General features: G+C 42.9%; 1 protein-coding gene across 3 annotated transcripts in view; it reads left to right on the top strand.

The window, feature by feature from the left end:
- LOC124995754 (sodium channel protein type 4 subunit alpha-like) overlaps nucleotides 1–27,070 on the top strand; it is a 195,046-nt gene that overhangs the window by 31,519 nt on the left and 136,457 nt on the right. For all 3 annotated transcript variants that reach the window (XM_047568403.1, XM_047568404.1, XM_047568402.1), the window contains exons 2-4: nucleotides 19,804–19,968; nucleotides 20,124–20,267; nucleotides 21,499–21,617. In XM_047568403.1, the coding sequence (XP_047424359.1) occupies nucleotides 19,846–19,968; nucleotides 20,124–20,267; nucleotides 21,499–21,617 (386 nt within the window). In that variant the 5' untranslated portion in view covers nucleotides 19,804–19,845. The remainder of the gene's footprint in view (nucleotides 1–19,803; nucleotides 19,969–20,123; nucleotides 20,268–21,498; nucleotides 21,618–27,070) is intronic.

The following is a 27,070-nucleotide window of genomic DNA, read 5'->3' as shown; positions in this document are numbered from 1 at the left end:
CCCTGTAAAACCCAACAGCTGCCACGTACAGGTCAACACATCAATAAATGAAGCATTTTTCCCCGTTTCACTACAGACCTGCAGAGCTGTTTAAGTGTATCTGTAATGTGAAGTTGTGCTTTTATGCACTTTTCACCGTGGAGGGCGTCATCAGGACGACTTGACCCGGAGCCGTGTCATGTTTGTGAGGCTCAGAAATAGTTGTTTTCTGCTTGACGTGTTCCTCAAGTGTTCAGGGAACATTAGCGAACTCTGAACGAAGGGAAAAAGGAGGAGGGGATGAATAATGAATGTGTGAATGTGTGTCATTGTGTTTAACCGCTGGTCACCAGAGGCTGGAGGGTCCACTGTAAATGCAGCCTGGATGGGGAGCGGCCCTGATGTCACGGTGAAACTCGACCTGAAAGGTGACTCTGTGGGGAAAGGAAAGACTGTTTCACCCTCAACTCATCTTTTCCTCCTCATCTGACACTTGCACCATCAGTTCTGGATTCTCTCCATAGATTTTACATGTTAAAGGAGACATGAAGCAAACGGACACCGACACAGTAGATGTGTCCACATTTTAAACACAAAACCCAAATAAAACATTGTAAATCAGCCTTTTAAATGCATTTAAGAAATGTTTGAGGCCGTTTTAACATCACTCCCCACGTCATGGGATGTGTAGTTGCTTTAGTTGCTACTGAAGAAATCTGTCAGAAGACGAAGCAGAAAGTAGATTTCACTATCAACTAAACCAACGGCGTTAGAGTTTGAGCCACAATGAAGATGGAGGATGAAGGAGGATGAAGGAGGATGAAGGAGGTTCAGCAGCAGAATACGTGCTCCAAGGTTTAAGACCATAACTCAACAAAACTCAAAACCCCTCGAAACTCAAATGAAAGAATGAAAAGTAGCTCGTGATGAGTAGCTCCTCCATTCTAAAACTGTTGATCAGCTGATGAACCAACACAAAGTTCTACTTAGAACCTTGTTCAGATCCAACAGGTTCTACTTGTGAGTGCAGCTAGAACATGTGGAGAACATGTGGAGAACAGGTGGAGATCATGTGGAGAACAGGTAGAGAACAGGTAGAGAACAGGTAGAGAACAGGTAGAGAACATGTGGAGAACATGTGGAGAACATGTGGAGAACAGGTGGAGATCATGTGGAGAACAGGTAGAGAACAGGTAGAGAACAGGTAGAGAACAGGTGGAGAACATGTGGAGAACATGTGGAGAACATGTGGTAACTGATGGAGATGAACAGGGCTCTGTTAACCTTCTTCTTCTTCTTCTACTTCTTGTTCTGTGACCCGCTTTGTTGGGCGTTTTTGTTCCGGGTCGTACATCAGTGCAGCGGTTCTGGAGCGTGTGAACACACATTGTCCGGTTAAAGTCTGATTAAATCCGCTTCCTTCTCCATTCTGATGGAATAAATGCACTGAATTGCAGCCATGTGATTGGCTGATTAGCTGATTGAACAGGTGTACCTAATAAAGTGGCCAGTGAGTGGGGTCTAAAGGTGTGAAACCTCCTGGTACATGTGGGCGACTTGAAGCTGCACTGGATTGTGCGCTGCTGTTTGAGTTGTGTCATGAGTCTTGTAGACAGCTTTAATGTTCTGGTGAAAGACGAGGGGAGATCCCTGTCACTGCAGCTAAAAACAGAAAGGTGGGGAGGGGTTGCCAGGTTGGTGCCATGTTGGAGGTTATTTTCACCCCTCCATTGAACACACACACACACACACACACCTCTACATTATCTGTGTGTGAACAAACAAACAGCTGCAGCGTGCTGGGATGCCAGCCTCACGGCGCTGCCAGACTTTTGTTTGTCCACCTTCTTCTGTGTCAGGGTCGTTCCTTCTGGCACCGGTTGTGTTCACCGCTCCACATGCACCCATGTGCTTTTGTTTCCGTCCCTCCAGAGGACGTTACATCCACTCACATTCACGTTCTGGACATTTACACAAACCACAACTCAGCTGTAAGCGGAGATAAAAAAAAAAACACTTTTAAAGAGTTTTAATGACTGATGTTCTGGGACCTTTTCAGAGTAAAACAAGTCACTCGCTCCGACTCTGGTAGAATATGATGGATTATGATGGAAACACACACACACGGACACAGACACACACACACACACACACACACAGACACACACATGGACACATACACACACACACACACACACACACACACACACACACACACACACAGACACACACATGGACACATACACACACACACACACTCTGGAGGGTCTGAAGTGGATGTGAGAAGACTTGAAGTCAAACAGAAGAAATCTGCTCACACAGTTTTACATTTTTATTCTCCTCTGCCACTTTTGGATGATGCTAATTACCCACAATGCTGAGTGTGTGTGTGTGTGTGTGTGTGTGTGTCTGTGTGTGTGTTATTATTAATATACATTATTAAGGTTCTTTTTACCATCAGAATGAGGACGTTTTGGCGTTAGAGTTAGAGACATTTAGTTGAGATGGTTCGTGTTAGAGTCGGGGGCTCAGGATGCATTATGCCAATGGATGTGTGTGTGTGTGTGTGTGTGTGTGTGTGTGTGTGTGTGTGTGTGTCTGTGTGTGTGTGTGTGTGTGTGTGTGCAGTTGCAGGAGGGTTGTTCTCTAAAATCAGCGCCTGATGACAGAGACGCGGTTGGATAATTGAAGGCCTCCTCTTCAATCTCTCCTCGTTCCTCATCACGTTTTTTTTTTAAAGATTTCTTCCTCTACATGTGTCGTTTCTTTCTTTATTCTACTTTCATCCAGCTCGTTTCCTGTTTTTAGTCTGTGTTATCATCATTTGCTTCCAGTCATTTTTTTCACCTCTTTCAGTCTCAGCTTTTCTCTTTCTTTTAATTAGTTTTCTCATTGTCCCCTTTTAGTTTCTCCCTTATTAAGTTTTTTTTATTCGCATTTAATTTGTTTCATTATTTCTGTTTTTTTCTTTCTTTCTTGATAAATTCCTTTTACTTTTCCTCCCCGTCTCCTTCTCTCCCGCCTCCGTTTCTCCTCCTCTGCGCTCTGAAACATTTATCACACCATTTGTCCGAACACATGTTCGCTCAGCTTGATCAGTCGGACGTTTCCTGACTCTTTTCCAGCCTCCTGATTGGCTGAGAGCAGCGAGCCGCAGGTGTCTGACTCCTCAGCGTCCACGTCCTCCTGATTTCTGATTTCCCCCGAGGACGCGCGTGTTTGTGTGTGTTTGTGTGTGTGTGTTGTGTGTTTGTTGTGTGTGTTTGCGTGTGTTTGTGTGTTAATTAATTCTCCTGCAGCTTCAGCCAACACCACTGACTCTCTGCATGTTTCCTCAGATCTGAGGACGTGAGACCAGCTCCTCTGCTGTTATGGGTCAATGTGTAAATGTTGGACTTTGTGAGTTTATCATAGTTTATCATAGTTTAACATTGTGTCTGTTTTCAGGCCTAAAATCATCTATAACCAATCACCATGTGGCATTTTATGGAAAGATTCTTCTAAATATTATAAATAGTTGAGTCAATTAAAATTGAAAGTTATTCCTAAATATATTGTAGTAACTGTTGACATGTGATAAATCTACCTCTTTATATTAAAAGTTTGTTAAATTGCCAAAAACTAAATATCTGTCAAGATGATCTGAACTTAACAAAAACAACACAAACAAACACATTTTGAATAAGTTCATTTTCTGATCGTTTAGCTAATTAGAAGGTGGTTGTTATTTATGTAGTTACATTTTAGCTGATATCTCCTCATTTTTTATTAATAACTGATTGTTTCTTTAATAAATAATTATGGATTATAATGAACATAAACATTAGTTTTTTCTTTACTTTTGATAAAAATGTCATATAGATATAACCCCGGCTGTGAATGTTGAACTACAACAATCTGAAAAGGAAACTACCAATATTTAAACACAGTGTATATGTGAGTGATTCTCCTCGTGACACTGAACGGAAACGAATCCTTCACCAATCAACCATCAGGCCACATGAAACACACTTTAATATTTTCCCATTAATCTTATTAAATTATTCCCAGTGATCTGTTCTTTTTATTTCTTGTCTGTTCTGTCTCTCGGCTGTGATGCTTCTTTCAGTGTAACAATCATATTTCAGCAGCGTCTCCATTAAACCTGAAACACATCGTAATGACGCTGTTCCTTTAACCAGTCACAGTTTCTTAGGCCTCGTCTGAGGCTCTTAACGTTTTGATATTTGCTCTTTGTTGAACCCGTGATGGACGAGGACGAGAGGCATCATCGATCTGGTTGCAGATCTTAGAAAGACATTTTCATGTTGGACTTTGAAGGAGAAGCTGGACATTGTGAGGAGAGGCTGTTTGTGAGCAGCATTTCAGGTTGTCTGACGCGTTCCCAGGAGAACTTAGATAGTTTATTAAGTTCTGGTGAATAAAATGAATTATATTTACCTCCTTTATAGATGTTTTTGTAATTTTCTTGACGTTTCTGCTGATTTGATGGATGTTTTGCTGCTGGCTGCAGTGAGTGAGAGGAAACACTTCACTAACTTCTCCTTTGCTTCTATCTGAAGCTAGGGGGCGCTGTCACTGGATCACAAACATGTTCTATAGGACAGATCTGTCTGTTTTCTACATATGGAGATACTTTAAGGCTGCATCCATGATGGTCACTGTTGTGTTGGGAGCTGATGATGCTCCAGCAAAGATCTGCTCGGGTCCGTCAGATTGTTTGGATGGTTTTAATGTGGCGATGAACAGAGTTCAGTTACTTTACAACAGAGGGCGGTAGTGAGGCCATGAAACTACCAGACTCGTATCGACGGTGATGTCCAGGATTCTCACAGGTTCACAAGGTGAAAACACTAAAAGGGCAGAAAACCAACAGAAGACGGTTTAAACAGGAAGGAAAATGAAAGTGTGAGCAGATCTGTGAGAGCTGCAGTTTGCAGTGAAAAATATGAATAACTGAATTTTAATTGCAAGGGCAGCATTGCACAGGCAGTATGTAGATGTTTAAGTGTATAGCAGGTTAGTCACCACTGCTCTGAATTTTGACGGCACGACACCGAGTTTCCATCTGTTGTCACGGCAACAGCATAAACTCTCACAGCGGGGACACGACCTGCAACAATTTCAGTTGCTTCAGTTTCCTTAAACTGCAACAAGACAGAGCAGTTTTTAGACCACATAGAAACGGTTTGTCACTGATTATTCAGTCAAAGAAAATCTGCAGCCAAGAAGAAGTTTCTGGAGTCAGATATAAGTTTAAAAGGAGTTTGAGGTTTTACTGTCTAACCACATTCTCTCTCTTTATTCGATATTTACTTCAACTCAGAAAGAAAAGAGTGAAACAAGATGAAATCATGTTTATGGCTCCTTACAGGATGATTAAATCAGTCTGTAAAAACTAATTAACATTAATAATTAAGTTCTGAATGAACAATCATCAAAGCATCTCAGTTTGACGAATGTGTCTCCACTGCAGCAGTGAGTTATGTCTTTTATATGTTGTTCCTGGGGCGAAATATTTCACCTACAGACAGCGACATTACTTTTTTAATTAAGTTTTCCATCAACAAAATTCACAAACATTAATAGATTAATAGAAATATCTTCATATCTGCATGAAACCTGCTGAACTCTGAGACACTGCTGAATTAAATAAAATAAAATAAAATGAAAAATACACAGAAGTTTGTTTTGATGTGTGTGTGATGTGCAAGAAAAGGCAAACGTCTAATAGCTGCTTAATGAAACAAACGTCTTGTTCTTGATCCATTTATGTTCACAGACAAACTTACTGACTTTTCTCCGGTTGATTTCCGCCCTGACGTTAGTTCGACCGGCGTAAAACTATGAAATATTATACGTGCAGCCCTGCTGTGCTGTAATCTCTGGTAATGAAGGTAAATACAGATAATAATCTGTGATTATTGAGGACGTACTTAACCAGACACACGGCTCCTCGTACATCAGCACGACTTACTGAGATTTAAGTAAACTAAGTAATTCTCCTTAATGAATGAGGAAAAACTCTGCTGATGCACGAGCACCTGTTTAGAAGTTACGAGGTCTTTAATGCGTCTCCGGACTCATTATGTTCACACTAACGAAGGATTAAACTTGATTAAACTCCTCAGATCGGATCTTAACGTGAGGTTTGAACAGGCTGCTCACAGAGTGCAGAGGAACCAGGTTGTAGAAACGCGTCATATGTGTCGACGTTGTTTGTGTAATTCCTCTTTCTGTCAGAAGGGGGAGGTAAACACTCCACACTGCAGCTTTAATACTTTAATACAGATCAGACAGCACTGAGTCAATTATGTTCCAATAAATAGAGAAACGGACGTTTTAATGAAAAAGAAGCATCTGCATCATTTTAAATGTTTCCCACAAACAAAGTAAATAAGGAACTAGTAAACTGCTGCTCTGACCATTTAATAGTTGGTCTGTGAGGACATTTCCAGATAGAAGATCAAACACACAGAGTGATGCATGACTGCAGCACATGCAAGGACACATAGCTTTCTATTTCTGTGTGTCTATCTCTTATTTCACCCTGTTGTTCTCTCTTTATTCACTCACTTCATCTCCATGAATTATTATTAGTTTTTCGTCAAGCCAGAATGTTTTTCACCAGTTTGTGTTTGTGCATGAAGGATGCTGCAGCTATTCACCCCCCACCCCAAAATAAATAAATAAAATAAAAAAAACTACTCTCCGTCCATCAGCTGATTAAATGGCTGCAGAGGTTATCAAGTCACAATGTACGTTCCAGAGTAAATTTCCCGTAAGTTGAGAGAGTTCAGTCAGCCGGACACTGACGCAGGTTTCCTTTAATCTCACTTTAACCAAATCAGTCACACTACAAACGTGGAGCCGAGGCGATAAAACATACAGCGAAAGAACGAGGTGGACACAGAATGACGTTAAAGACAACCAGAGGAGAAGGAAGGAAGGAAAGAGAGGGAGGAAAATACTGACAGAAGGAGGAAGGAAAGGTAGGAATGAAGGAGAGGAGGAAGGAAACAATGAGGGAAAGAGGAGAAAGAAAACGTCGAGAAGGAAGGAATGAAAGAGCATGAAGGAGGGAAGACATTAGGAGAGTGAGGAGTGGATAGGATGGGTAGGTGGGAATGAGAGAAGGAATAATGAGGGAAGACGGGAGGAATGAAAGAATAGAGGAGAGTGGAAAACTAAAGGAAGGTGCAAAGATGAGAAGAATTAATCAGAGACTCAAAGCGACGAAGAATGAAGGACGTTATGAACGAGGCATAAAGAAAGAAGTGGATCATTGAGATTTTTCTCTGAAGTTCACTTAATTAAGTTTAGTTTTGGATTCAGATGTTTCACACAGTTTGTTTTCTTCTCGCTGAGTTGTGTCCACAGAGAAAGTGTTTGTGTGCGATACTGATACTGAGATTCTCTCTTTAACGTACGACTCCTACGAACCGTCTCATCTCTAACTCGACCTTGACCACGGGATGAACCGTGTTAATGACCAAAGCCAACGCTCTCAGACGGGACACGAAGCGACACAGCGGAGGCAGCTGATGTGGAAATTGTGATGTGATAAGGTTTGTGTGTGGTTGTGTTTGTGTGGAGGAGATAAACCCGTCTCATCAGAACCTCTGAGTCTCAGCCTCCGTCTCTGGTCCCGACTACACTCGATGGAGAAAAGCTCAGACATCGTCCACTTTCCCTAATCCGCTCCAGACTCTTCCACCGTTCTAGTTTAAAAGAAGTTTAAACGTCCTGGAGGCAGAAGGAATTAAGAACCAGTGTGAACGCTGCTGAGGAGCGTATGACGATGGCGGGTAACGAGCAGCAGGACGGGGCTGATGTAAGCATGTGTCTGCAGACGAGTCTAAGGTGAAGTCACCGGTGCGGGAGCAGGCGAGGCCACAGGCCTGAGTCAGGTTCGCTCAGTGTGGAGGACTGAGCCTCGACCGTGTGCAGCCCGAGCAACAACAACGCACAATGAACCAACTACTGGCAGTCACAGACAATCTGTCAACCCCGCCGAGAAACAGAAAAGCACCTTCAGCAGCAGACTGATCCGACTTCCTCTGACGGGCCGGGACGCAGGAGCCAATTTAAGCCCGAATAGTCTGAAAGGAAGAAAGGAAGCGAGAGGAGAAGCTTGTTAAAAAACAACTACAGGATCACAGGCCGGAATCACTTGCTCCAGAAATTAGAAGCTGGAGTTTTATAATCATCCGTTTACAGGCTGATACGTACGTCTGCTCCCATCTTCAGATCATCAGATTTTAGTCGCTGCTCTTTAATTCACCTCGTGAGGGTCATTGGCTTGTTTTTCTAGTTGGATGTTTGCTGTGTGGACGCTCAGCTTGCAGGATGATTACAATCAAGCATTTCTTATTATAAATCGTTTCTGTGACGATCCTGCTCAGTTAAATGTTCAGTACGTGTGTTTTACAGAAAAACACCCAGTTACGCATCATAATATTGGTTTACATGTGATTTCCTACTTTGTTTTGCTTTTAAATGTGTTAATCTTTTAAGATAAGCAGCAGTGAATTAGGACTATCTGAGTGCAGACTAACAGTCTGATAACACTTTATTTAGATTTGATTATGAGCCGTGTTTTTATCTGGCTTCTCGGTTTGACACAGCTAATTTTAGCTAAAGCTAATAATGAATTAATGCTCCAGCATCTGTAAACATCTCTCATACACTTCTGTTCTTGTAGTTACCACTGTTCTACAGCATTACAAACATTTTTATTGTTACTTTTAGGAGCTGGCAGCTCTTAAAGAAACAGTTTGATGTGATTGGAAATAGAGAAAGTCTGCAGAGACTCCACATGTTGACTTTACCACCCAGAGCACGTAGCGACTTCATCGCTGTGGGACACTGGTTTGGCCAATGAGATAAGTGGTGCATAAATATAGCACCTAATTCATTTAAGAATTGTGAAAATAAATGAGTACTATATGTGCATACTTTTAGAAGTTGCCTGATTAATAGTAGCAGAAGTGCAGCAGAATGGACACATGGTCTGCTGGAACGTCTCAAGCGTTGGAGCTGCCTGATTCTAAGTGTCGGTGGAGGTGTGAAGGACTGTGGTCCAGCGTGCAGCTTGGACATGACGCACGGAGGCGGCTGCATGTCAGGGTCACCCCCCCTCCCCTCCTCCCCCTCCCTCCCCCTCCCTCCCCCTCCTCTCTAAAGCCAAACGGTCCCTGTGGTCCTCTGCCAGCTCAGCTTGGCTCTCAGCCTGATATCAGTGAATCATTTCCTGCGCTGGGCAGCGGCTCCGCTGTGATCGCAGCAGCAGCAGCACGGTGACAAAATGTGTTTTCTTCTCTCAAGCTAATTGAATTGAAGGTGCTGCATATTCACTGCTGCTGCCTCTGGACAGCGGCGTCCTCTTAGGAGAGCTACTTCTGGGAGTTTTTGCTCTTCATCACCGAGCCGTGACAGGACACTCGGCTTTTAGAGCAGAGCAGAGCGAGCTGATGGGATTGGTCCTGAGTGATGCTACACCTGCTTAGGGCTGTTCCCTTCCAGCCTCGGCGGCGTATGGAGGCGTCTGAGTGACAAAAACACAACGCGGCTCAAATAAGAACCGACTCAAACACCGAGATCTGACCGATCTAAACACTTAGTGCTGCTCGACCCTTTATTCAGCAGATTTTTTAATTGTATATTTCTTTATTTGACCCATAATAACCTGTAATTTAGACAGTGTTGAGAAGAATACTTTTAAAATGTATTCTGTCATAGAACACAACGTATTCAGTTTCATTGCTCAGTCTGAGTAATGTTTTCTCAGGCCTCCAGGTCACGGTTCACCCCACAAAGAAATGCAGCTGGACTCGTAGAGTTTCTTCTCCCAGTCGTCTTCCTTCAACACTTTATGGATAATTGCATTTTATAAGTGTGTGAATGCAGCAATCACACACGGCCTCAGTGATTCCCACAGGATCGTGTGAGGCCCTGACAGGTTTACTGTCCTGGTAAAAGCTCATAAATATCTACTATGATGTTATCAATGTCAAAGAGGTTTTTACTGTCATTTCGACCGTATATAGCAGGTGCAGCACATAGATGAGATGCGAGGACCATGGAGCTACATAAAGACATACGATTAAATGCAATACGAGGGACTGGGCATGAAGTGCACACGTGGAAGCTGATGCAGACGATATAAAACAATGCAAACAGAACAAAGACGAATAATATAATAATAATATAAGACCTGGTAGACAATGAACCTATGGAAAGACGTTACTCAGAGGAGAGAGGACGCCGACTAATAAGCAGAGTAACAGAGTATGAGTTAGGGTGATTGTAAACCCAACTATCCCAACTATTAGGAACTATTTATACCGAGTGCTGGCTCCAGATCCTGCTCCATTATTTTTGACTGATGCAGCAGCTGGATGTTAATGTCATAAAGTCTTTGGTTGCATGTTCAGAACTAGGGCTTTGGAGAGATGTTGCCTTAATTCATTTATGCACACGTGTACCTGTAATCTGTTACTCCCCAACACTGATTTATTTATTTATTTATTTATTTTACCAAAAAGCATTTTTTATCGGTTCATTTACTGGGTCTCTTGTCCTGGTTCTGGAAGAATAATGGCAGCAGCTTTTAATTTCACCTATTTGTAGCTCATGTGTTTCTCACTCGACGGCGCTGGAAGAAATAAATTAACAGTAGCATTTTTTCTGTCGTAATCATTTTGTTATTTTTAAAGGATTCATGAACTGGGGCTCAGCTACTAAATGTAAAGAATAATAAAATGAATGGATAAATATGCTACACACTGAGTTTAAGAGCAGTCTTACAGTTTGTAGCTTTTAACTTTTAGTTTGTGTGAGACTTTGCACTCAAACATTATTTCTTTTATGGCAAAACATCGTCTCTGTTCTCACATCTGTGCATTTGACTTAATTCTCTCAAACTAGAATGTTTTTGTATCTGCTTTTTTTTTTCCTTTGCATTTTGTTCATTTGGATTTTTTATTCTTGTGTTTGAGAGATTTTTTTTTATTATTTCTTTCTTTATGCTGTGAACATATAGGGAAGAAATGTTGAATCTGAATTTACACTGATCTGGTTTCAGGCGAAACGTGGCTGCAGACGTAAATGAGTGTTTTGTTTAAATCTTACTTTAGATTCACAGAAACTTGTCGGGGCAGAATATTCTCAACAACAGGTGGAGTTAGACAATTTGCAGCTTTTATAGAGAATGATGAAGCTGTTGTGTCGCAGGCAGCAGTTTGATGTTAGAACAGGATGAAACTTCACTTTCAGGTGAACTCAAGCAGAGTTTGCTCTGCCGCTCTCTGTTGGAGTTTGCATGCAATGTTTACAGACTGACAAACTGAGGAGGCAGAGAGGAAAAGACACACAGTTCTTCTACACTAATAACGTGTCCGTGAACGTCAGTTTGTAGGTTGATCGTGTCTCAGTGTGTTGAGTATTTTTGCCATTAAAAGTCTTCCATACTCGCCAGGGCAGCGATAGCAGCGATAGCAGCAGCGATAGCAGCACTGATCATCGCTCGTAAACAAAACGTCTCCAGCCGCTGACTCATGGAGCCAGAGACCACACCGAGTACACAATGACATCTCATTCTGCATATGTCCATATTCACGCTTCCACTGAACACGCGTGTGTTCAGAAAGCAGGGATCCCGTCAGTGTTTTAGTAGTTTGACCCTGATTCACAGGCACGATTCAGGCACGATGTTTGGACGCCTAAGATGCTGCAGAGAGAGGGAGTCGGGAGCTTGGCAGAGGTTGGGAGAAATGCTCAGAGGAGAAAAGAGGAAGCCAAGCGTGAGGCCATTCTGTTCACGCACACACACACGTTCATCTTCCTGTCGTTATGAGGACCGTCCGCTGATGCTAAGCCTTTCGTAGCCTCGTATCCTGACTTCAACCATCTCAGCTCAAGTCCCTGAGTTGAGCTAAGCTACAGCAGCGAAGCCGACCCTGCACAGACCCTAGACCCTGCACAGACCCTAGACCATGCACAGACCCTAGACCCTGCACAGACCCTAGACCATGCACAGACCCTAGACCCTGCACAGACCCTAGACCCTGCACAGACCCTAGACCCTGCACAGACCCTAAACCATGCACAGACCCTAAACCATGCACAGACCCTAGACCATGCACAGACCCTAGACCATGCACAGACCCTAGACCCTGCACAGACCCTAGACCATGCACAGACCCTACACCATGCATCCTCCCCACAAATGTAATTATGCTTCACGGTGACGCAGAACACAAGACCTGTGATTGGTCGTATTGGTAGTAGCGTGTTTCAGCTTCAGTGTTTCTGGCTGCTTCTCCATTTCCTCAGTTTTCTTATTGATTGTTTTGGAACGAATCAAGGAACTAATGAGCTTCAGAGACACAAACATTTGTACGACTCGTCTTTGGTGAATTTTTGGCGAAAGCGTAAGTCGCCATTGTTGAAAGTGAAGCAGGAAGTTAAAGTAAAAATGAACCCGACTGGCAAAAAAGACACAGCGACAAAGACGCAGTGTTTTCGTGGCCGAGCCAGATTAAATGACTCCCAGCGGCGTCTTCTACATGCGCTGGTTGTGGCGTCTCGTTCCACTGTGGCTTAAATGAGCCTTTACCCTAAAAACGTCATAAGGACAAACTAGAATGTCCTCACAACGTTGGTGCTCCATGAAGTGCTGGTCCACACAAGTACATGAAGACAAGTTCACACACACAGCAAAGCACATACTGTATCTGATGAATAGCTGAAATGGTATGGAAATAAAGGAGGCCAGAATATGCATGCACCTACACACACACACACACACACACACACACACACACACACACACACACACACACACACACACACAAAGAGGCAGGGCTGATAATTTGCCGAACACAGAAACAGATGCTGTTCACTAAAGGGACGTTCCCGTTTTTTGTTGTTGTTGTTGTTGTTGTTTTACTGGATTCAAGCATTTCACATCAGACTGGATCACTTCCAGATTTAAATTGTATTACACATTTTTTTTTTTTTTTGGCCTTTTCAGAGTCCGGCTCTGATCTAAAATGTGCTTTGGTCATCGCTTCTTTTCTTCACGTTCTGGGAATTCAAACAGTTAAAGAAAGTTCTACAGATGAAACTAAAACCTCGAGCTTGTGTTGCACAAGCGGCCGTTTGGTGGAGTCATCATGTAATTACGAATAAAGGCTTGAAATGAAAAGTGTGGATAAAATCTATCTATCTATATATATATATATATATATATATATATATATATATATATATACATACATATATATATACTCTAACCTCTTTGAATTATTCAGTTCGCTCACTTATCGGCTTTATTGTCGCAGACTTGTGTTGTTGCCACGGAGCGTGTCGTAACAACAGCGACATCCACATGTCTCAGTTCATTTCCATGAAATGAATGAACTCGAAGAGGAACTTTATTCTTAGTCAGAATAATATTCTGATCCAAACAGAAACTCCTTTTTGGCAGGAGGTTTAAGGCACGAACGTTTTGCAGCAGATATTTGATGCACGATTCATCACAAAGATCTGCTGGACCAATGAAAAGGCAGCACTGACTGATCACAGCATCCTGTTTATAAACATGAGAATTTACATGTTGACCTGTTAATCCGTCAGCCTGAAGGAACAAGGGCTGTGTGTGTGTTTATGTGTGTGCAGCACATGTTTTATGCTTGTTAATAAAGGTTCCTGAACAGTTTTATATCACAGGACTGAGGAGCCGCACGGGCTGGACATGAAATATGTAGGAAATTAAGTGGGATAGGGGGCGTTACATCACTGCAGGTTTGTGATTCTTGCATCGCTGTACAAGCCGCAGTGTTTGTTTTGTGCGACCATGTGACTTTCTGCATCCATCTTGCATGTGCGTGAGTGTGTGAGTGTGTATCCTTCCTGAGGGCGGTGCTTGTTTGGTCGGTGGCCGTCTGTGTTGGTGTTTGACCCAGAAATCAGCCTCTTTCTGTTTCATACATTGTGTCTGGAGTTTGAATTCTCTGCAGCTGCCTCAGTTTGTGTTGTGATAGACGTAAAGCCTCAGTTTGCCCTTGAGCCAGGCAGCCCTGTTAAAGCAGAGGGAAAGATGTTTCCTTCATGTCCCAGTGTTAAAAGCTTTGATGAGCCATGTAGAGCCACGAGGAAACTGATCTTTGCTGTTTCTATCTGCTGATATGTGGTATGTGAAAATTCACATGTAGACGAATGAAGCCTAAAATAGGTCGGTTCAGTTAAGTCTAGTTGTGGCGGGAGGCAACAATGCAAAGACACAATGAGTAGGAAACATCATTAAAAACATAAAAACAGCAGAAGCTCTGCAGAGCAAAAGATCTAAAGTGTCTGTTCACTCATTTGATGTTAGTTAGTTGTTGTTTAGCCTGAAGCTCGAGTGCAGTTTGGAGGCTGATTACTGACATGTTGTTATAACGGATATTATTACGCCTCATTCTGAGCCTCACGTATAGCGAACCATGGACAAAACGGTCAAAGCCGGTACTTTACATTAAGTTCATCTCATGCTAATGCACATTGGACGTCTGTGCTTCTCCTTCTAAGAAGTGAATGGAAGGAAAAAGCTAATGAGGATGTGGAGAAGAAATGAAGGTTTACATGAAGACAAAGGAAGAGGTGGAGGTGAGACATGGAAGGGAGGAGGTGTGATTGAAAACATGAGGAGGAGGAAAATAAGTATCTGCCTCTTCCTTCAACTACAGTTCAGTTGATGAAGGTTGATGATGAATCTCTGTAGAATTCAGTGTAGAAACTTGGGTTTGACCCACGTCAGAAGTTCAGCACTGAATCTTGATCACTAGCTCGTATGGCAGCGAAATCTGAGGGAAAGGATCATGACATGGGTTAAAATTACGACTCAATGTGATTTGATGACAGTGATGAATTAGAATTTTGTTCTGCGTTTGAGGGTTGGGCCATTTCACAGATTTTGGCAGAGCTGTGATTGCGGATTCAGAACTCTTTTCTTTATTTTTTTGGATAAAACATAATTCACAATTTTGAGGTTCAACATAAGAAACAGTAAAAAGTTTGGACCAATCTTCTCATTCGATGTCTCATTCAGTCCTTTTTCTCTATTTTTATTATTGTTAACGTTGAGGATTATTACTGAGGACATCAATAATGTTGTTTTGCAACCTTAAAATAGAAGCCACCTGAGAAACCGCTGGTGATTTACCCAGATTTTCATTAACCAGCTCCACTACCACAGCATCCTGCACAGATACGTCATCCGTTCTGGTCTGAAACCATCTTCTTGACCCAGGAGAAGAGCTACGTCGTTTGGGATCTAGTGAATTTGGAGGCCAGGTCAACACCTTGTGTTGTTCTTCATGTTTTCATTGTTGTTTGTAAAGTGTTTTGTGTGTGTGTGTGTCTGTGTCAGGCTGTGTCAGTGATATGATGTGGAGGAGGGTCCCTGGTCTGGTCTAGGTGGGTTCTACATGAATACTACATAAATACCAGGTCCAAACGTTTCCCAGCAGAACGCTGTGTTGACACAAGATGGTTGTTGTTACTCACTTCTCCCATCATTGGTTTTAATGTTATGGCTGATCAGTGCTTGTGTTCAGGATTAATCAGAAATGTAGAAAATAATAAAAACTAACAAACTTTTACTGTCCTTTACCTGCGACCCGATGGTCTGACGGTGAAACGTTCACTAGTTGCTTGATGTTCTGTTATATTGTGATTGAAATGCAGCTGGTTGTCACTCGGCTCTGATAAGTTTCTTGTATCGAGACTAAACATCTTAGTAGCAATGCAGGTTTTACACAGGACTCCAGAAAAAGCAAGTGGAGCAGTAGGTAACAGAAGGGAAGATGGAGATGAATTCTCTTCTCATTTGCTTTTCTTTACGTTTATTTTTTAGATGGTTTTGGTCACACGTCTGGATGAAATGTATCATCCAGCCAATATCTGTTCTTATCTGAATCTGGACCCGGCAACGCTCCATTTGGATTCATTAAGGAGCGTGTTTCAGAAAATATAGACAAAAAACCTCTACATCAATAGTAGATAGTCCTCCAACCAACCAAAGTCGATTTTGTGTAGACTGTCACTGTCGATCTCTGGACGAAGCCTGAACCAAACGATTTGACCTGGGACATCTTCGCTGGAGCATAACTCTAACCTTAACCCTAAGTCCCAAACACAGAGACTAGCAGAGTGATTACCAGTGAGCATTGATCACAACAACACAACCTTGGTTAACATTGCAGCTCCCTGTACTTTAACTTCATAACAGATGCATCTGTAGGTTGTGGGTCACCCAGGTCACGGTGTGTCCATAGAAACAATCTGAAATATAGACAACTGGACTTGTGGAGTTTCTTCCAGGTGTCTGATGGGGAGTTGGGGTTTACATAAGAACATCTGTGGGGATTGTCCATGAGAAACTAACCACCAGATACTTACAAATACACAACATAAAGGTCCAATCAAGCATCTACGTGACCGAGTGTTGGGCGCTGGATGAAAACCAGGACCGAGCAGCTCCTCAGTAGCTACTGTACTTGACATCCACATGTGTGTTTGAGTGAGTGGATGACAGCTTTTGATAAGAATGGAAAACAGAGCTGGATCTTCCTTTGATGTGGACACACAAACACACACAAAGGCGTGCGCACAAACACACACACACTTCAGAAATCAGATTTGGGAGCTGTGAAGAATAAATGCATGAAGGGTTGAAAAACGAGGCCTGTCTAATCATTCAATTAGGATCCAAGGCAGATGGTCTGGACACACATACACTCCATTACCTGGACATCCCATAATAATATGACTGTGTACACAGTTATGTAGCAGCACAATACTGTGTGTGTGTTACTCTCCCTGTCTCTCCATAATGTTAATAATGTTAATAATAATAATAATAATAATAATAATAATAATAATAACAATGGACATTTTGTGTAATTCATTAAACCCATAAACAGACAAATTAAATAATAAATCTAAAAATTTTTTAATTTGTTTAAATTGAATAAAAATTACAGTTGATGTGTGTGTATCATTAATACGAATTGATGGACACCAACATGGTATTTTAGTGTAGTTTTAATGCTTTTAATTAAATAAGAGAGAGACACTGAGACACTGGGATGTTTGTCCTTTCAGGCCAATCTTCTTTTTCTGTTTTATTGAAGGGGAATGAGGACGTGGAGAGAAATGACCGAGCTTAGAGTTAGTTTACCCACTAGATGTTAGACCTGCAACAGGCATTTTGATTCTGTTGGATGAAGAGGATTCTTCAGCAAACTGAGAAGCCATTTCCTGATGAGACTCTTTGTGCATGGACCACCTCTTTGAATGGTGCAGCTTTAACACCGTGTTCACACCGTGTTCACACTGTGTTCACACCGTGTTCACACCGACACCGTACAGCTTGAGGGTTTAAGCAGAGCGGGCGGATGCAGGCGGGTCGTCAGGTGTGATTGAGCTTCATCAGGTCAGAGAGATGTTCAGGCTGATTGCTGCCTTTCGAGCGGTCCGAGTACATGCTGGATGATGAGTGAGGTGAGGCCGTGGGCCATCCTGAGCAGCAGACTGCTGTCTCCGGGGATGTAATCATCCTGAGAGTGAAGAAGCCGTTCAATCACGGCTCCGTCCTGGTGCTCAGAGACACTCGAATCAAACACTCCTCATCTCATGACTCGAGGAATCAAAATATACCCAACAAGTGTTTTAATAGTCTGACATCACTTTAGACTTAAAAGTGAAGCCTGGTGTCATTTTATCGTTTTACTAGTGTTGTCTGTGCCATGAAGCCTTATAACTGAAATACTTGTGTTATTGAAGGACATAAAATGACTGTTTGACTCATGCAGAAAATCACGACTAATGAATTTACTGTATATGGTTCTTTCCTCTTAAGTGGTAAACAAATGTCAACATGCATTTAGAGCATTAGAACATAAGTGATGATCCATTATCACATTAGACAACATTAGGACACTTGTTTTTCTTCATGGTTCCTAATAAAGCAGTTCAGAGGGGGACCTTGTAGACCACATTAGACCCTGATTAGACCTGAGGATGGTTCCTGGATCTTCTCTGATTGGCTCAATGAAAACCACATGACACTAAACCTGACTGAGAGGAACAGGGACGCATTTTAATGCGTGCTGAAATTACCAGATATGGTTCCTTGCCCCATAAAGTGTTAATTCAGAAGTTGATTGGTCGCAGTCATGTGACAGTAACAACCTGGTTGACCTAGTAGACAGGTGAGGGGTCCAGCAAAGGGGCAGTGGTTCATCAAAGTGTAGAAATACTTGACTTGAGACGAAGCCCATACTACTGTGCATCTAAAAAGACATCCGCTAATGCTAGCAGAGTAACGGTCCAAATCCTCTGGACAGCAGTCACTTAACAACTGCTGCCAAATATCCTGCGGTAACAGACAGGAGGAGGTGAATGTCATTGTAAAATAAAAAATATTAGATAATAATTAGATAAGATAATAATAATTAAGATATACTGTTTTTGTTTTTTGTTTGTTTGTTTTTTTATCGGCTGCATTACACTATCCGTCAACATGCTGTGAGTTACCTGTAAACACTATTGATGGTGCTGATATATCTGCACACTATTGATAAGCTCATGCGTTTGTGTTCAGTGTTGTGTTCTGTTTATATTGTTGCTGTGGTTGTAGAGTGTTTTTTTGTCCATGATGTCAGTGAATGCACCATGTGCGAGACGGTAGCTATGGTAGAGCTGAGAGTTTGCCGAGTGAAAAGCTTACTGTATATTATCAGTGTCAGGCTGATGGTGTTCATGGTGTTGACGTGGTCTATGGGCGACACTAGTTTGTGTCTAAGCTTCAGTAAACTTACAGAAAAGTCTCCTCAGCTTCCTTTACGAAGGGAATCCGAGTCCTTTAACCCCTAGTAGTAATACTAAAGTACTGATATATCTCGTTCCATAAATACACAAATCTGAGCTGTGAAACTTTAGTTTCACCTTCATTATTAGTGTAACAGCTGGAGTTGGTAGAGGCCAAAAACAAGGACACACAAACAGGCCTGTACGTTAACTATCGTTAGTGTCATCTAGATGTGATACAGTCAGACTGCATTACTGGAGTCAAAACAGAAACTAAAAGATTGGATATTTCTACTTATTTATATATATATATATCTTCTGTAGATAAAAACACCTATGACTGACACTCACAGACTTCCACTTTAAGAAACAACATCTCTCAGCGATACTCGCTGTAACTAGGGCTGGGTTTTAAAAATCGATTAGATCCAAATAAATGATTTATGAGATCAACTCATAAAATCCCCATTTCTTGCATCTTATTAGAAATCTCTTAACAAGTTTTGTGTCGCAAGTTTTCACATCATTAGACCATGAGACAAGATGAGTTACTGTGTGAAGAGGATCCCAAACACCCAAACTTGATAAAAGCTCCAGATCCAGATCTGAAAACATCCTCGGACCCTGAAATGACGTGTTCCCTCTTACACTAGCGTCAGTCAAGTGTTTTGGCTGATTGTGTTGATCAGGCGAGGCCTGAGTTAATTACTACTCCTTTCAACCCCCCACCTCTTATTCGGTGGTTTGATTTTGCCGTTGCAAAGACTCCTGATCCGTCATGGCTTATTTGTTGACGGCACTACTTTGTCGTGTAAGTTAGTGGCAAAATGCAAACAAGACATCATGTCCTGACGTGTGCAGCAGCTCCACTGGAGTTTGGTCATTAAGCCTGTCGGCAACTTTAGCACATTTGAATAAAGGAGCAGGAGGTTCCCGTGCTAACCCGCCTCCCCTGTGTGTCTGCAGCTGGTATACTGGGCCAGTCAGCAGCAGGATCAGGATGAGAAGATGGCTGGCTGTGTGTTTCCAATGGGACCAGAGAGCTTTCAGCGCTTCACGCCGGACTCCCTGGCGGCCATCGAGCAGCGCATTTCCCAGGAGAATGCCCGACTCAACAAACACTACCAGGAGGTAGGCACACAGCCGACAAACACATCCAGGAAACACAGTTATTAATAGGAAGAGTGGAAACAGGGATCAGTGGGTAGGTTGTTAGACGGCAATAAAAGAAGAAAGCGTTGACAGAAGTCAGATTTTGAACATTTCGGATGCTGTTTGTGTGTCAGGACCTGGGCGACGTGGAGCTCCCCCGGCCCCGGCCTGACCTGGAGGCAGGAAAACAGCTGCCCCGCATCTTCGCCGACATCCCATCTCATCTGGTGGGTGTTCCCCTGGAAGACATCGACCCGTACTACTTCAAAAACCAGAGGGTAGGTCACACAGAGACAGAGAGAGAGAGAGTGTGGGAACACATCCAATTGATTCTGTACTTGACTTATTCACTGACAACCAGAGGGGAGTGTGTGTGTGTGTGTGTGTGTGTGTGTGTGTGTGTGTGTGTGTGTGTGTGTGTGTGTCTGTGTGTGTGTCTGTGTTTGTGTGTGTGTGTGTGTGTGTGTGTGTGTGGACATATGTTCTGGGTACTTGATTGACTCGATTAACATCTTAACACCAGAAAAAACTCCCAACACATGACCAAAGCTTTACAATGAAGGACAGACAGTACTGTCACAAAATGCTGTCAACTAAGAATGATTTCAGACATAGAAGCGTTAATAGTTTATTTTCAGCATGAATGAACAGAAGAGAAATCTAAATCAAATCAGTATCTGGTGCTACCCCCCTTTACCTTCCAGACAGCGTCAGTTCTTCTACTTGGACACAGTTCTTGAAGGAACTCAGCTGGTAGGTTGATCCAAACATCTTGGAGAACTAACCCCAGATCTTCCTCAGTTAATCCAGACTCAGTCCATGATGCTGAGACCAGGGCTCTGGGGGGGTCATGCTGTTCTTGTTTCCTCTGAAGACAGTTCTTAATGACCTTGTCTGGATGTTTGGGCTCTTTGTCCTGCTGCAGAATAAATGTGGAGCCAGTCCTCCTCCTCCCTGATGGTCTTGATGATGGATCAGTATCTGCCTGAGGACCAGACTCTCCAGGAGCCTCCACCGTGCTTCACTCATTACTGGAGCTCAACAAACATCATTAGTCCAGATGTTTCTGAGCCCAGTTCCTAGGTTCTGGTTCTGGTTCTGGTTCTGGTTCATGGTGGAGTCTCTTGGTCTTGTGTCCAGACTGGTCCAGACAGTAGATGCTGGACCTGTGTCCCACTGGTTTCTGCCAGTTTGTTGATTTGGAAGGAAATAAGCGGGATGTGTTTTTCATCCACTAAGTTTCCTTGACCAACCACTGCGTTTACGATGCTACTAAATCCATGACTTGGTGCCAGTGGACCTATGAGGATCGATGCTGGTTTTTAAGAGAAGTAACACCAGATACTGATGTGACTTAGATCTTCTCAGAGCTGAGTCACTTAGAGCTTCTATGGTCCCTGAGAGGCCCTGAGACCATAGACACTAGCCTGGCTTTGGTAGCACAAGACATTAATAAACCACATGTATTTATGTATTTTCCTGTCTCTCTCTCTCTCTCTTTTTTTGCAGACTTTCATAGTCCTGAACAAAGGGAAGGCCATCTTCCGTTTCAGTGCCACATCAGCTCTCTACATCTTCAGCCCTTTTCACCCCATTCGCAGAATCGCCATCAAGATCCTGGTCCACTCATATCCTGCCGCTGTCTGTGCTCTGCATGTCGTCTTAGATCTGTAGGGAAATGACTGGAGGTCAGAGGTCAGTGTGTGTTAAAGGACGCTGTGTGCGAGTGGCGTTGCTTCCCCCCACGGCAACGGCAACATGGCTCAAGATACGAACAAACAGACGCAGGCCAGTTCTTTCTCTCCATCATAGTCTGACATGGCAGAAAAAATGTGGTCTACTGATAGAGATAAGTGAACCAAAACCTCACAGAGCACACAGCGGTACAATGAAATAGGACAGTTCTTTACTTTGGGTGAGTCATGGTTATTATCATTATTATTATTATTGTTAATAACTAACAAAACCCACACTTTATATATCTTTATTTATAGACAGGTCATGAGACAAATGGATTAAAAGGGGGATGGAAAGGGGTTGAGGGGTTAATCAACAGGTTAAGACACACTTTTATAGGTAAACAGTGGGAAATAGACTGATGTGGGGCTACGTCTAGTTCCAGAACTTAAGTTAATAACATTTTACAATCCACACATGAGCATCTGCAGATCAGGATGGGTCTAATAATTTGAGCCACGTTAGAAATTAAATTATTGGATATTTCAACTCCTGATACTTTTTAGAAATGTAGTTGACAACAAGAAAAAAGCTTTTTTTTTATAGTTAATTAATGATTCCAGTTTCCAATGAATGTTACTTTTGTTGATTTCAGGTTAAATTTTCCCACATTTTTATAATGTTGCCAGAGCTGAAACACTAACAGGTCGTAGTTTCCGGTTCAGTTTGAGTTGGAAATAAATAAATCTTCACTTCTACAAGCGTGAGTGAAGGGTTCTGGAGAACATTACAGACTCCACTTTCCCAGGAGGCTGATTTGAGCTTGAACAGTATTAATGAAGCTGCATGTTGGCTTCTGGGCTTAAGATAACATCTAAAGCATCATGTCTCTGTGCTGACGGGTCAGTGAACGCAACGCTCTGTGATGGGCGTCCGTTAACCACATAACTTACACTACGCCCAGTGTAAACAGAGCTGATGCTAACATGCTTCCAAAACTCCCATGATTCATAGAAATGTGACAGAAACGTCTCTCTGAGGGGAGGAGCAGTGTAGTGGACGATGAATGGTTTATTAAGTCTCCTGAATCAAACTGACAATTAATGGACCTCAGTGACGTTTTACTTCAGTGAACTCTTTTCATGACATAAGTTCCCTAACAAAGACCAGTTTAAGTTTACTGATAAACAGGTCGTGAGACAAGTGATGAAGGGATGAGAAGGGTCGAATAGGATGGGAAGGAGTCGAGGGATGAAAAGGAGATGATAGGGTGGGATGAAAAGAGATGATAGGGTGGGATGAAAAGGAGATGATAGGGTGGGATGAAAAGGAGAAGATAGGGTGGGATGAAAGGAGATGATTGGGTGGGATGAAAACGAGATGATTGGGTGGGATGAAAAGAGATGATTGGGTGGGATGAAAAGGAGATGATTGGGTGGGATGAAAAGGAGAAGATAGGGTGGGATGAAAAGAGATGATTGGGTGGGATGAAAACGAGATGAGTTGGGATGAAAAGGAGAAGATAGGGTGGGATGAAAAGAGATGATTGGGTGGGATGAAAACGAGATGATAGGGTGGGATGAAAAGGAGAAGATAGGGTGGGATGAAAAGGGGTCGAGGGTAATGATACATTTGATGTAATACATGTTAAGTGGTGTCGCGCATTCATCACAGTATTAGTCGTTACAAGCTCAAGATCCACACATATACACATACAGGTGATTCTATGTCTGTGTTTTGTGTATCAGCTGACTGAACCTCTGCTCCTGGAGGAGCTATGACCTCTGACCTCTGACCTCTGACCTCTGACCTGTGACCTCCGACCTCCGACCTCTGACCCGCGGCCTGTCAGGTACTCCTCATGTGTTTGTGTTTGTGTCTTCTGCTGTGATGACACTTGTGATCTGGATTGAAATGGGTCTAAAGATTGAGACCTGGTGAAGTGGTTTGTCACAAACAGTTTGTTAGTTGTTGACTGGAAACTTAGCAGCATTTTTTTCTGAATTAAAATATTTGGACAGATAACTCAGCCTTTATCACACCATAGAAGAACTAAAGGTCTCAGACCTCAGGACAAAACCACCACGTTCATCATGTCAGCATATGAAGACAAAAAAGGAGGCGGAGATAAGAAAAGACAGGGAGGAGATTACAAAGAGGAGGACAAGGGCGAAGATGGAGGAAGAGAAAGAATGCAAGGAGAAGGGGAGGACTGAAATAAGAAGGAGTAGGAGGACATGGACAAAGAACAAGAAGACAGAAAGTAGTAGGAAGGTCAAAGAGAGAGGATGAAGAGAAGGAGAAAGAGTAGAAGACATTGAGCAGAAAAAAAGAGGAAAATAAGGAGGTGGGGAAAAGAAGGACGAAAGAGAACAGAGGGAGAGGACAAGAAAGAGTAGTAGAAGAAGAAGTAGGAGGCTAAGAAGTAGGAGGCTAAGGAGTAGGAGGACATGTATGAAGAAGAAGAAGAAGAAGAAGAAGAAGAAGAAGAAGAAGAAGTTGTCATGGTTACAGGACGACCGGAGCCAAAGGTCAAAGATTCAACGTCAAACAAATGTCTCAACTTCTAGGATTTAAAGTAAGAGGACAAATGAAACCAGTCACTGGTCCAGACCAGATGTTCCGTTAACTTTAGCTCCGCCTCCGATCTGGTGTCCACACACCCTGCTAACATGACAGATATCAGATATTACCCCCCCACATATATCCAGCCCCTCCCATCCTCACCTCACACTCGTCTATTTTTGTCGTGGGAGGCGGCTGCTGGTGTTGAGAGATGTCGAGCCGACGGACACGCCGCTGTTGTCGGGGGGATAAGTGGGTGAAGAGGTCGGCGGCGGAGGTGTGGCGCTGCTGATGTTCAGGGGAGGGGGGGCGCGTCTGTGTTGTTATGAGACAAAGCAAAAGTTAGAAGGAGTGTGGTATATGTCGCGGGGGCGTAAGAGTGCGGGTTGAGGTGCTGAAGTGGAGTCTCAGGGTGTGTTGGTCCTCCACAAGTGTTTGTGTCTGATCGAGTGTGTTCTGGACTTTTGCCGGGACCACAGCGGCGCCAGGATGACGGGGGGGGGGGCACATGCAGCTGTGATGTTAGAGGATTGACCGGAGCCATGTACTGTTTGGAGAGAGCACTGTGTTCCTCACCACATTTCCCACAAGGCCCAGCGCTGGGGGACTTTGGTTTGGGGCCCTATGAGGGTCAGACTGAGCTTTAATGATTTATTCTTAATACATCACATCCACATTCACATACTTAAACTTAACCTGACCTGGTTAAAACACGCTTCAGAAAACATCCACCTCATTTAAAAAGAATAATAAGAGTTAAGACAGTTTCACAGCAATGTCTGAACGGGTCTAAATTAAAGCTGGACTAACCAGTGATTTTCTTTCCGATCTGATACTGAGGAAAGTTACGGATAATGATGCTGATGCTTTGTGTAAAAACACTCGTAAAGACGCCACAGTCATTTATTTACTTTAAACTCTGACGTATGTTGAGGTATCGGCCTCATTTACTATATAGCCGAGATAATACAACAACAGAAAGACACAATCACACAACACATGTGAGAATACTCTTAAAAGCACTAAAAAAAGAAATAAGTAAAATAATAAGACCATTAAAACAATGATCGTTTAACTATTATGAACTAGTAGAAAATGTAAACTGTGCTGTGGTTTAACCTGAGCTGTTCCACAGGTTCAGTAGTTTAGTTCCTACATCACCTCCAGTGACTGAAGTATCCAACGTGTCCATGTTTGATTTGAGAATCGATTTTAAAACATAAAAACCTGGTATCGGTATCAATCTGCACGTCACTGATTCTGTTTCCTGTTTTATTTTCTTAAGTTCTCTTAAGTTTCCTGTCTCTGTTTCCTCGTGTGTCCCTTGATTGTTCATTGGTTTCACCTGGTTTGATTGTCCTCATGCGTCTCACCTGTGTCTTGTCGTCCCTCGGCCCTCGTGTATTTATTTGCCTTCCCTTTGTTCCTGCTCGTGTCGTTAATGTTGGCTCCATGTTTCTATGTTACCTCGTCCACATTCTTAGTCTTCACGCCACGTACCTTGTTTTGTTCAGCTTTGCTCATGTTGGGGCGGAGCTAAAGAGCCTGGAAGGTGAGACCCGCCCACCCAACTCTCTGCTACCTGTTAGCTCAGGCTAACACCTGTCACTCAAAGCAGGACTTTGAACCTTAATGAATGGGGGTTTGCTCCCTTTTGGAGCCTCAAGTGGCCACTCGATGAACTGCAGTTTTTTGCACTTTGGCTTCATGGCTCAGACCCTGGAATTTAGGTGTTTCAGTTCGGCCCAAGCCCCGCCCACTAACATGGAGGAGGTGGAGCTATGATCTATACTGCAGCCTCCAGCCACCAGGGGGAGCTCTACTAGGTTTGGCTCCACTTTTGAGGAGCAGTTGTGCCGTCCATCTTTATTTACAGTCTGTGGTCGACACAAATAAATTGTTATTGCAGAATGAGGCAAAGAAGAAATACTTCAGATACTGTGTGAATGGCTTCAGATCCTCTTTAGTTTCTGCTGCAGCCAATCTGAGGGAAATTAGATAATGGAAGAAGGAAAAAATGAAGCTGCGAGTACTTTAAATAGCTTATTGAACACGCCAGAAAGTAAGAGAAAAAATGAGAAGAATGGAAAGATGGAAAAATCTAAGATTAGCGAGAGGAAGACGGATCCCGCAGTGGATGTGGGAGGTGTAATGACATTACCGGTATGGTGGCCTGGGAGGTCCACAACAGCAGAGCTATCATTATGGCATAATTAGCTTCTGGCTCTGTGGCGGCGGCGGCGGGGGGACATTTACGTTGTTTGTCGATCGGTAACAGCATTATCTCACCGCCCGCCACCACGCTGCAGCAACATCATTACAGCCGGCGCTCAATCAACAATTACCCCGCCGCTCAAACAACTTTCAGCTGGAGTTTGGGCCGCTTTCACACGGGGAGTATGTTCCTTCTGCCAAATTATAATAATTATGATTCATTTATAGCCGTGATTGACAGCTGAGCCAGGCTTCACAGAGTCTCTCCCACCTCGTCGTGTGTGGCGTGGTGAACACGGCAGGTGAAGGTGATATTTAACATGTATTGCTGCCTTCTGACAGTTTGGAAAGTTACTGCTCCCCATTATATGATGATTAGACAGGAGTGGGCCCTTTCTCCCACCGCTGCTGTTAATGGCATATTAATTTGGAGCATTGAACGTGGCAGGAATCGGAGGGGAGCGCTGAGACACACATGCTAACGCGACACAGCCTTTCAGTTCAGTTCATCTTTATTTAGCCCTAATGGGAAACCAGTGAAAGGTATTTAAAAAAAAAAAAAAAAGCACATGTAAAATCACTTCAGCACACACACACATTTGCATTTTTTCCTGACACTCTCCAC

This window comes from Mugil cephalus, chromosome 18, assembly GCF_022458985.1.
Source record: "Mugil cephalus isolate CIBA_MC_2020 chromosome 18, CIBA_Mcephalus_1.1, whole genome shotgun sequence".
NCBI lineage: Eukaryota > Metazoa > Chordata > Actinopteri > Mugiliformes > Mugilidae > Mugil > Mugil cephalus.
This window is presented reverse-complemented; position numbering and strand designations above follow the sequence as displayed.